The 10,931-nt window shown below is 39.2% G+C and overlaps 1 protein-coding gene across 1 annotated transcript; it reads left to right on the top strand.

Moving 5' to 3' along the window:
* Nucleotides 1-770: 770 nt before the first annotated feature.
* Nucleotides 771-6,457, top strand: tmem109 (transmembrane protein 109). Its single transcript, XM_084716185.1, has 3 exons — nt 771-1,218; nt 3,221-3,323; nt 5,913-6,457. The coding sequence occupies exons 1-3, from the start codon at nt 1,012-1,014 to the stop codon at nt 6,281-6,283; spliced, it is 681 nt and encodes a 226-aa protein (XP_084572311.1). The 5' UTR covers nt 771-1,011; the 3' UTR covers nt 6,284-6,457.
* The last annotated feature ends 4,474 nt before the right edge of the window (nt 6,458-10,931 follow it).

The raw sequence follows: 10,931 nt of genomic DNA on the forward strand, positions 1-10,931 counted from the left end.
ACTAACTTTTTTTCTGAGTGATCATCAAACAACACAAACCTATGCATACATTAGATGATTTAAAAGAAAGTTAAAATGATCCATATATTTAAAACAAATTACAAAATTAAAGACTACTGTGAAATTGTTCATAAGTAAAGGCTTCTATGGGCATTCAGCTGCAGTCCCTTTGACAGCTAATACAGCTGTGCAACACGTCATCAGTAATTGACGTCGCTTCGGACTGACGCTGTGGAAAGAGGATTTTTCATTTTTCGTCTCCTCCATCCTTGCATCTTTTCCTCGAATCCCTCTTTCATTTCCTCGCTGGGTGGAGCTAAGACGCGAGGAAAGGAAGCGAGTGGAGGAGGCGAGGAGACAAATTTACCGAATGAAAAGCGCCCTGTATCTTTAGGGTGTGTCTGACATTTTAACAGAAGTGCAGCAGCGTGTAAGTGCTACACAAAACCCAAAGCAGAGAGTCATGGCTAGCTAGTGAGATACTACCCTGATTTTGTACAATAAAAAAATTAAGTAAATAATGAAATCATTAAAATTGTTTGCACTTAGTGTTTCTTTTTTATTTCTTTCTTTAAAGGGGTCCCTAAATGCGACCGATTCAACATCTGGAGTTACTACTTTCCCACCAGCACTTCAATGCAGCACCGCGTCCGAAAAGATGAGTCAGCAGAAACATGTGGCTTAAATAACTAATTCGTGATACGAAAACTGACAGGCAGCGTAAACGTTACACACACACACACACACACACACTTTGAGACAGCCTAACGTTGCTATAGACCTCAAACACAACGTTCCTCTGTGAGAACCCTGTGGACAGACTGAGGGAACACAATGGAGCCGTCATGGAAACGTGTTGCACACTCAGCCCAGTGGGTGGCACACATCTCTCTTCATCGCTACTGCTCAAGTTTTCCACATCCTGTCTGTGTGTCTCCCTGCCGCCGCTGTTTACCTGTACACGAAACTTGTTACAGCTCACCGTGTGTTTTCATACAGTAGTTTGTCGATATGTCACACACTTTGTGTAGCGCTGTGAGCGGCCTGTGTGTGCTCAGCTTCAGCGCGCTGCTGCTCTCTGTTTCTGGGGAGAAAGTGTTGGAGAGTCGCTCCGGGATGATCCACGAGCTCCGGACGGCGTTGGCTGACCTGGCCGGGGAGGGAAGGACCTACTTGGGCAGGCTGGCTGGGGAGCAGACGGTGCTGTCGGTACAAAAGGTGTGAGAGAGTAAAGTTTGTCAGTGAAATGCAAAACAGAGGAAGGCTAAAATATTTCATGTCTAATAATAGTGCCACCCCAGCAACAAAGAGAGACTGGTAAAATAAAGTTTTCTTGAATGGTACAGTCCGGGAACACATTCCAAAGTATGTGTTAGCATGTTTTCAGAAATGTGTGAGTTGATGAATAAATGAATAAGTCATAATGTTAATGGAAAAAGGGAAAAGTGAGCAAGGTGAATGGTAACTTCCTGGTTCCATTGTTTTCCCTCTGTGTGAGTTTTCAGTTCCTTCACTGAAGGAAAAGTACTAATACCACACTGTGGAAATACAAGTAGAAGACCTGCATTCAAAACCTTGTTTAAGTAAAAGTATCCTGTGTGAGTATAATCATCAAAATGTAGCCCACTTTAAGTATCAAAAGTGAAAGTAGTCACTGGGCAATAAAATGTTCCCTGTCAGTGTTTTACTGCTCTGGGGGAATATTTGTTCCTGATTGGGTGGAGGGTGTCTGTTAATTCCTGTTATTACTCCATTCTGATTGGTCAGTTTCAGCTAGGGATGCACAATTAATCGAAGTTTTATTGAAACTGCAATATGGGTTTTCAAATTGCAGTAGGTGCAATATTTGTTAAAGGCAAAATGTGTCAAAAAACTTTCAAGTAAATGAATGGTAGAAATTCCTGGAAACAAAAAAAAACTAAAGAAAAATATCACACCGTAGTCATTTTGACATGTTTTTCAATCAAAATAAGAATAATGATGTAAAAATTATCTTTACCTCTGATATTGCAAATCATACTGCAGTTGCAAAGTCAGACAGACTAATCACAATTAGATATTTTTTCAAAATTGTTCAGCCATAATTTCAGGATTATAAGTTCTTTTAGTTCTGTATAGCAGACTGGTGCTATGAAGGACAGACTGGACACAGTTCTGATCATGGGATTTGGAGGAGCAATAAAATCATTTAGAAATTAATATTTTGCATCAGATAATTTATTTTTTTTAAGCAATGTAATAAGCATGATCATGTACAGTGAGTTGGTGATTATTGTGAAATAATGACTTGTTCACTGTACATTATCCCTAACATAATGGACACCTGCAAAGTAGTTCCAGTTAAACTAGTTGTTCACCATTCACTGGAATGAATAAAAATAGAAACAGACCCAGTCAAAGCCTCCATTTACAATGTATTACAAATTTTAACAGGTCAACATCAAATTACAACAAAAACGAGTGACTTCAACATTTCCTTGAACCTGTTTGGAGACTATAAAAACTTTGATCATGAGATGGAGCTGAAGAAAGAGAAACTGGAAAGAAAAGGGAGCACAAGGAGTAACAAATAGAAGATGAAACACTGAAATCGGCACAAAAAAAACCTACCAACAAAATTAGCAGTTAGTTTTTTTCAATTGCTACCAAGCATTGGTCAATGATGAAGCCACTTTGTCAAAACTCTTCATACAGTCTGCATCACAAACATGCATCTCTCCCAAACAGTTCATCTCACCTCTAGAACTCAGTCATACCAAATCAAAACACTTCATACGTTTCTCAAAAGAAACTTGTTCAACCAGAATTCTGACAACAGTTCTCATGCAGGAACCAAACACTATCACTCCTGACACACTGAGCTAAAAGCACTAACAACAGGGTGTGTTACAGAGATGATGAACTGTTATGTTTGAGGTTTGAATGATTTTTCACATAATGAATCAGAAATGCCACAATCTGTTTCGATATCCTGTACTTTATTATATATCTTTGTATATAGTAATTTACTTGAAAAATAAAAAGTTTGAAAAAAAAATCCTCTCCTCTCCTTTCCTCTCCTCTCCTCTCCTGTCCTCTCCTGTCCTCTCCTCTCCTCTCCTGTCCTCTCCTCTCCTCTCCTCTCCTCTCCTCTCCTCTCCTCTCCTGTCCTCTCCTGTCCTCTCCTGTCCTCTCCTCTCCTCTCCTCTCCTCTCCTCTCCTCTCCTCTCCTGTCTTGCAGGCGTTCTCTCAGGTTCTGGGTGTTGTGTCAGGCAGTGTAGCTGGAGGTCTGAACGTGCTCCTGCAGTATGTTAGACACTTCATGGAGGCTGCTGGAATCAAAGGTAAATATCACACACAAACACAAACCAAAGACTATTGTCTATCACCATGAACATAGTGACATCACTGAAAAAACAAGTCAGTCCGGTCAGAAACAGTTTGTTTTAAACATCCATCACAGTTTGAGGGCTCAACTTTGACCTGCTCTGGACTGTAGTTAACCACATCTTGGCTGACTGAAATTCTACCTTGTTGTAAACCAATCAGTCGGTTGATATTGATTTTTTGTTTTTTTGGGGGGGGGTATCTCTGCCTGAACTAAATCAGCCTCAGTGCTCTGAGTGACTCTATCTGCAGCCTGAATGGGTGTCAATAGGGATGTAACGATACATTCAACTCGAGATTCGATCTGATTTCTGATACTGGTTTCATGAGTTTTTCATGAGTTTTTTTAACAGAATGAGCTTGCAGACAAATTATGACTGAAAAATATTCCTGTAATTATTTCTCAGACAAAAAAGACACAACATGTCTGAGGTAGAGTGTAGCTGCAAAACACAAACTATGCAATGAATGTATATTTTGAAATATATATATATATATATATATTTTTTTTTGGGGCTTTTCACCTTTGTTGAGATAGAACAGCTGAAGATATGACAGGAAAGGGGGAGAGAGAGAGAGGGGATGACACGCACAGCAAATGTGCTGCAGACGGGAATCGAACCGGCAGCTGCTGCAGAGGACCAACAGTCTCAACACATGATACACACGCTCTACCAACTGAGCTACAGGGGCACCCCAAAGAGAATCCCTTTTAATTTATTATTATTTTTTAATCTCTGAGGTAAACTGTGCAAAACATCCCAAATGTTTTCTTCTTAAAAGTGCCACTGAAATAATATTTTATCTTAAATTTAAAAAAAACTAAAAATTGGATTTTTAAAACAAATCTCACATCAATATGACTAAATGAATGAAACTTCTTCAAATAAAAAAGGCTTGCATGTGTTCCTAGTTTAAAAATCTGCTTGTCAGTGTTGATTGTCCTTCTTTACTCAGGCGGTGTTGACTTGAGTTTCTCACTATGTTTCCAGGTGACATGCAGCATCATGCTGGTTGTGTTACTTGTGTAGGTCATCGCCCTCTTACAAAATTTGTACGCAGCTTTAAGCTCATCTGTGATCTTCTCGCCCTCTTCATTTTTGAACACAGGGGTCTTATGCTGATCTAAAGCACAAGTGGAAAGCGCGAGGCACAATGTATTGAATTTATTCAAGGTAGGACTGTGCGATTGCCTCTAAATTTCAAATTGTAGATTGTCATTGCTCTAGATTGCCAATACACGATTAAATTGGCAAAGGGGCAGGGGCGGCACGTGTCCTTGGCACGTGTCTTATGTTGATCGCTACCAGTCAGCAACACTGCCAACACTGACACCGCTGTGGCTTTGGTGGCAAAGAAAAACGCCACATCTCCAATTTGGGAGTTTTTTGGGTTTATCCCAGATGCCAGAGGTGAGCCGACGGACACAACAAAGCCTATCTGCACAATATGCAACAAATGTGTGTCCGTGAAAAATGTTCAGACAACCAATTTATTTGCGCACCTTCGTCTTCATCATCCTGCTGAAGCCACAAAACTCCCGATCCCCCAAGCTAGCACTTCAAGCACTGCAGGTTTATACTTTTTGTTATAATGACGTTATTTTTAATGTTTTGCATCACATGCAAAAGTGAGCGACACTGCTGCGCTGACAAGCCGGAGACGTGTTGCTCCTCCTCGCTTCAAGTCGCTGTCATTAACTTTTAACCTGCAAAGGCGGCAGTGCCGCAACACTGTAGGAATTTATGAAAGCCCTTGTGTGAACATTTCAGTAGTTACACATTAAAACAATATTTATTTGCAATTAGCCTACTCTGTTGAACGACCCCGAAGCATGAGCAAACGGGCTGCGTCAGTTTGAATCAAAGAGATGCGAGGAGAGGAGAGGAGAGGAGAGGAGAGGAGAGGAGAGAGAATGTGGATTGTAGGTCTGTTTGTAAACGGGGCTTCTCTAACAGTCATGCATTTCCTCCAGAAACATCTCTTAATGCACAGTAGAGCGCCGTTTTTTTTTTTTCAAAATTGCCTTGATAAACAGCAAATCGCCTGGCAACCTTCCAATCGCCAATATATGATTTAATCGGTGATCGTCCCAGCCCTAATTCAAGGTGTGTCCAAATCCACTTTTGCCGTCTTGCACCAGGGGTGCAGGGTTATCCTGTCCTGTCCTGTCCTGTCCTGTCCTGTCCTGTCCTGTCCTGCCCCTTGCACCACCGGCACACAGCAGGATACACCTATCAGATGTGACCAAGTGCTCTCATTAATTCACTTGCGAGTTTAGGGCGAACATGCAATAAGCCGACCAGAAAGTCAGCTCTCATCACCTTTAAGAAGCAGGTACACCAGGAGCAAAAGTGATGCCAACATGACGGCAGATTTACCAGGAGGAAACAAAGAGAAAAGATTTTAAAGCGAAGAGACAGACAGAATTATCTTAATTAAATGATAATTTCTAGGTAATCCTCAATAAATCAAAATAAGAATAATTCAATATTTCAATATAATAAACTGCCCTATTTGTCTGTCCTCGTGTTCCTGTTTTCAAGGCTTTCCCATCAGCAGAGTGACCCCCGAGGGTCTGATCTTTGTCGTCCAGTGGGTCCTTGTGGCTCTCATTGGCTACTGGCTGTTCTCCCTCACCCTCCGATTGGTTGCCTCCACTTTGAGGCGGGCTCTGTGGCTGCTGAAGGTCAGCCTGGCTTTGGCCTGTTTCGGATTCATCCTGAGCGACCACAGCGTGGACACAGAAACCATGGCCATCCGATTGGCCGTCCTGGTGTTCGTCTGCGTCATACTGGGCGTGGGGACATCGAGGGGCTCCGATGCAGCTGATAAAACAGCTCACCTGGAGGAGCAGGTGAAGATCCTGGAGAGACGGCTGAGAGAGATGGAGAGGTGGAGGAGGACAGACGAGTGAAGGAGTCAAATGTTTCCGTCCTGACACCACGTACAGATGATTGAGCACTCCTGTCCTTTGACAGCTTCAACCAACATTTCTACAGTTTTGATGTTTTCTATAATGTGTTTGAAAAGTAATTCATTACTCTTGATCATTTCTGTAAAAGCAGTGATGTGTTAGTTTACATTTTGTTTTCTTAACTGTTTCTACTTTAAAGTGGCAGTTTGATCCACAGATTGCTGCTGTGTGAAACAACAGGGGACAAAAAGCTCTAACCGTCCTTTTACTACATACAATTTGGGTTAATGCTTGTATTTGGTTTCTTTTCTAGAGTTAGATGAGAAGATTGGAGTCCCTGTGTGGCCAATTATGGTTAGCCTAGCTTAGCATAGACTGCTAGCAGGGGTAAACAGCCAGTCAGAGCTGGGACATGTTTGATCTGAAAACAGTTTCCAGGTTGAAAGACATGTTTCCACTTAATGGTGGGCTCTGGTATAGGTTTTCTTTCATTTGGTAGGTGTGCCACAGGTATTACCCAATCAGCAGTGCAGCTCTGTACTTCCTACACAGACAGGATATCAATCTTCTCATATCACTTTGAAAGAAAGCAAATTAGTATATTTTTCCAAATTGTTTTAAAACTTCAAAATAATGCCTTTAAAGGTCCAGTGTGTCAGATTTATGGGGGATCTACTCAACTGAAATAAAAGAAGTGCTGTGTTTCAGAATGAGCCCTTTAATCTGCAGAGGGAGTGGCTCCTTGTTCATGGATGTCACTATGTTGCACCGCCACAACAGACAAAGCAAACACTCCAGAGCTACAGAGGGACTTTCACATTTTGCGCAAGTTTCGCGGCCACTGTAGATCCTCCTAAAGCTTAAGGTGAGGTGTTTGCAAGCAGTGAGCTCACCACTATATGCCTTTAAATCTTACACACCGGTTCTTTAAGTTATTATAATATTATTAACAGTTCCAGTCAGATGAAGTCCACTTTTCTGGTGCAATGCGAGAAATATCTCAGGACATGCTGGATTATAGAGTGCCTAAGTCACGCCCCTTCTGTGGACCACGATGGTGAAACAAATTGTTTCCTGATTCCATTTGAACTGTGCCACAAATTACACTCAATTAAAACATCATTTTACAAGTCAAGGTCTCAGTTCGTTGCAGTTTAGTTTAGTCAGTGAACTACATTTCTCGTTTCGCACAATATACGTCACCAACACCAAATCTGGCAGTCTCTTATAACACTATCTAACACTTCTGATGCTTTTATCAGTCGTGAAGAATAAAAATGACTAAGACCTGCTGTTGTTTGACTACATCCTGGAACACAGGCATCGTAGCCATCGTACATTGTGACGTAGGCTCTCTATCACATCTGTTTTATTCAGCTTCAACCTGATGTTCAAAGGTTGGATCTGTGTTCTGATTGGATGAGGTACGTGCTTGTGTTGCAGGGTTTGATTTCATGATGCTTTGCATAACTGACGTTCATCAGTGTATTTACAGTGAGTTGTACGGACTGACAGTAAGGTTCAAATTCTTCACTCATTATTTCAAATCTCCCAACAACGTTGTTTGTGCCTTACATGTTGCAGTATTACAGTTCATATGAATGACATGAGCCGCTCACAGTCTGTTGGGGTGTATAATCAGACTGCTGTAGTGTGTACTACGTGTGTCTTTGTTTGTACTCATCATATGCCACCAAATATCATTGTTCCACTCTTGTATAGAAAGTTGTTTTGGGTAAAATAATGTTTAAAAAGTCTCTTAGCGCAATACAAAGTCAAAGAATGGTACTTTTAGTCTTTTTGGAGATGAATGTGTATTTCTCCTTAATAAACATATAATATAATTTTTCACAGGTGTTAACCCTTTTTGGTACACATTATGATGCCAGCTGGTAAGAAAGAACTGTAATATTTTTGACATAAAATAAACCAAGTAAACATAATATGATATTTTCAAGAAAGAATTTTTGGGGGTAAACTCTTGGGTGTTACCTTAAAGCAGGGGTCTGAGACCTTTACAATCAAAAGAGCTGTTTTTGCCCCCAAAAAAAGCCTCTACCTTCTCTCTTTTCCCTGAAGACTTTTTTTTTTTTTAAAGGAGACTCAAGAAGACATTTAGAGGAAAGTGCACCGAGCTATAGATGTAGACTATGATGCACAGTTTGTTGAAGTATTAAAACTTTTTTAAACTCTAGAGTATAGGTATGTATTTATACAGTTGGCAAATGTAAGAATCACATTAAGCTGTACAAAAAAAAAGTTGAGATGAAATTTCAAGGCAATGTACTGCAATAGATTAGGTTTCTGAGCCTCAAACTCAAACTCTTATGCTTTGAAAGAAACTGAAATATTTTGCTGACCTCTAATCTTCAGTTGAGATTTACTATTTACTTTACTTTATTAGTAAAGTAATTTATTTTATCTCTTCAGAAGAAAAAATGTATTTGAAAATCTGGTCACAGTGAACAACAAACCTATTTGTCATTATTTTGGTGCTTGAAAATTGAGTGGTTTTCATTGAAAATATTTTTCACTTTCACTTGAATTTTTTTCAAGTGAGTTTCTAAAACACAAAGATTTAAAAGAAAGAAAGAAATCAAAATTATCCCAACAAAAGATTAGAACACGTTTGGTCATTTTCAAACGGTTACATCTTTTTTGTTGTTTTTGTCGTATTACATCCTTTTCATCTTGTCACATCATTTTTGTCTATTTACTTCTTGTTACATGATGTTACATTGCTTTCATCTTTTATGTTGTTTTCATCTGTTATGATATGAATGACGGACACGCCACTGAATTGTCTTTTCTGTGTGTTATTGTTCCATCCATTTCAGCTGAAATCAGTCAGTTTGGAGGACTGTGTGCAATGATGCAAAATAAAAATAATCAATAATTCTCTTCAAATTCTGCAAAACTAAAGTAACAAGGATGTTCTGAAAATGTTAAGAGTAGAAAGTACAGATATTTGTGTTCAAATGTAGGGAGTAAAAGTAAATTATTATCAGAAAAATAAATACTAAAAGATACCTGAAAAGTACTTAACCACTTACTACTTAAGTACAGTAACAAAGTATTTCTACTTTGTTACTTCCTGCCTCTGAAATGTGGATGGGCCAGAAGCAGAGGAGTGTTTTTAAGTCTCATTTTCCAATTCACTTATCTTTTACATCCATTTCAGGTTTGCTGTGTGTGAAACACAGAGTTCATAAGCACTAAGCTCACACAATGAAGTTGTCAGCTTGCATCTTTTCTTTCCGGCTCTCTCTTGTTAAAGATTTTTAATGGTGAATTTAACAAACGGCGAACTTAAGCACCAGAACATCACTTTATTCATGCGTTTACACAGAGTTGCACGTACATTTAAAGTATGAAGAGTATAAAATGAGAGGTAGGACACCAGTGTCAGTGTTCACTGACATAAAATCCACAGGCGGATGTGGAACTGGACAAACCAAAATACCACAATAATGGAGCCGGTCTGGCAGCGTCTACTCTGTCAGCACCAATTACCTTCAACTACGACTACACTTGGTGAATATAATCAGTTACATTTACATAAAAACAATAAAAATGACATTTTCAAGCTCATGTGCACCTCACTTCATGTCTTGACTTCATTGCTACAGGTAAGGAACATCAGATCTAGGACACAACAGTGAAAAAACACAACCTTGTTTTTGTGTTCATGTGACCCAAAGACACAAAGATGGAGGAGAGAAAAAGATTCCAAAGTCACCTTCACACTGAGAGATGAAAAGGCACTCGCTGTGTTCAGACCGTCTGAATAGCTCAGCTAAGGACATATTGTGTGAGTTTATGTTTTATGTTTAGCAAGCTGCTTATTATATGTGATCCGCCAACAAGAGAGCAGCCCAGAACCTCCCAGTCCAGAACCTCCCACTCCCAGTTTAAGATGTGATGCTAAAAATACAATAAACCAAATCCAGCTGACCAAATACATTTCTTAGTATTAATAATATTACACCCATTCTTGACAGTTGGGACAAATCATGTCTACTGAAAAATACTTTAAAATCATAAATATCAACACTGTAATTCCAAATTTTGGTGAAAATGTCCTCTTTTAGAATTTAAATATATGAAACATCTGTACTTTATTAAATGTTTTGGTTTTTGCTTTAATTTTTTTTTTTCATTTCTAAATTTGCTCTGTGCCAGAAAACAGCCTTGTCCCAGAAAAGAATTCACAACTTCAAAATAATTTAAAAATGTGTTACAGACCTTCAGAATCTAAAACTAACAATATCTACTGATAGCATAATTGTAAAAATGTGCTATTCTAATCATCTTTGTTTTGAAATATATTTTAAATGTTGGCCCTGTAAAGCTGTGTCTCAGATTTCCATCTACTCCATCAGATTGTTACAAAAAAATTATTTAATCAGGCATAAAAAGGGACAGCTGTACTCTGAGGACCTCTGTCTCACTTCCTGGTTTAGCAAACTCAACCATAACATGTCAACTCTGTAGACTAGACTAAATCAAGGCTAAATAAGAATTATGGTTTAAAAATGTGTCTCAGATTTTCCATCTGTCAGAGCTGAAATCATGAGCTGAGGTTGGCTCATTACCAGGTTTAATAGCAAAGAGTTTGATCTTTTAAAATATATATATTCCAGTATAA

Source organism: Lutjanus erythropterus, chromosome 3, assembly GCF_056507025.1.
Source record: "Lutjanus erythropterus isolate fLutEry1 chromosome 3, fLutEry1.hap2, whole genome shotgun sequence".
Taxonomy (NCBI): Eukaryota; Metazoa; Chordata; class Actinopteri; order Lutjaniformes; family Lutjanidae; genus Lutjanus; species Lutjanus erythropterus.

Excerpts from the sequence above, each read along its gene's own strand:
- tmem109 (XM_084716185.1), top strand. The coding sequence starts at position 1,012 with ATGTCACACACTTTGTGTAGCGCTGTGAGCGGCCTGTGTGTGCTCAGC. Across the intron at positions 1,219-3,220 it reads CGGTGCTGTCGGTACAAAAG|GCGTTCTCTCAGGTTCTGGG; the intron begins GTGTGAGAGAGT and ends CCTGTCTTGCAG. Across the intron at positions 3,324-5,912 it reads GGAGGCTGCTGGAATCAAAG|GCTTTCCCATCAGCAGAGTG; the intron begins GTAAATATCACA and ends CCTGTTTTCAAG.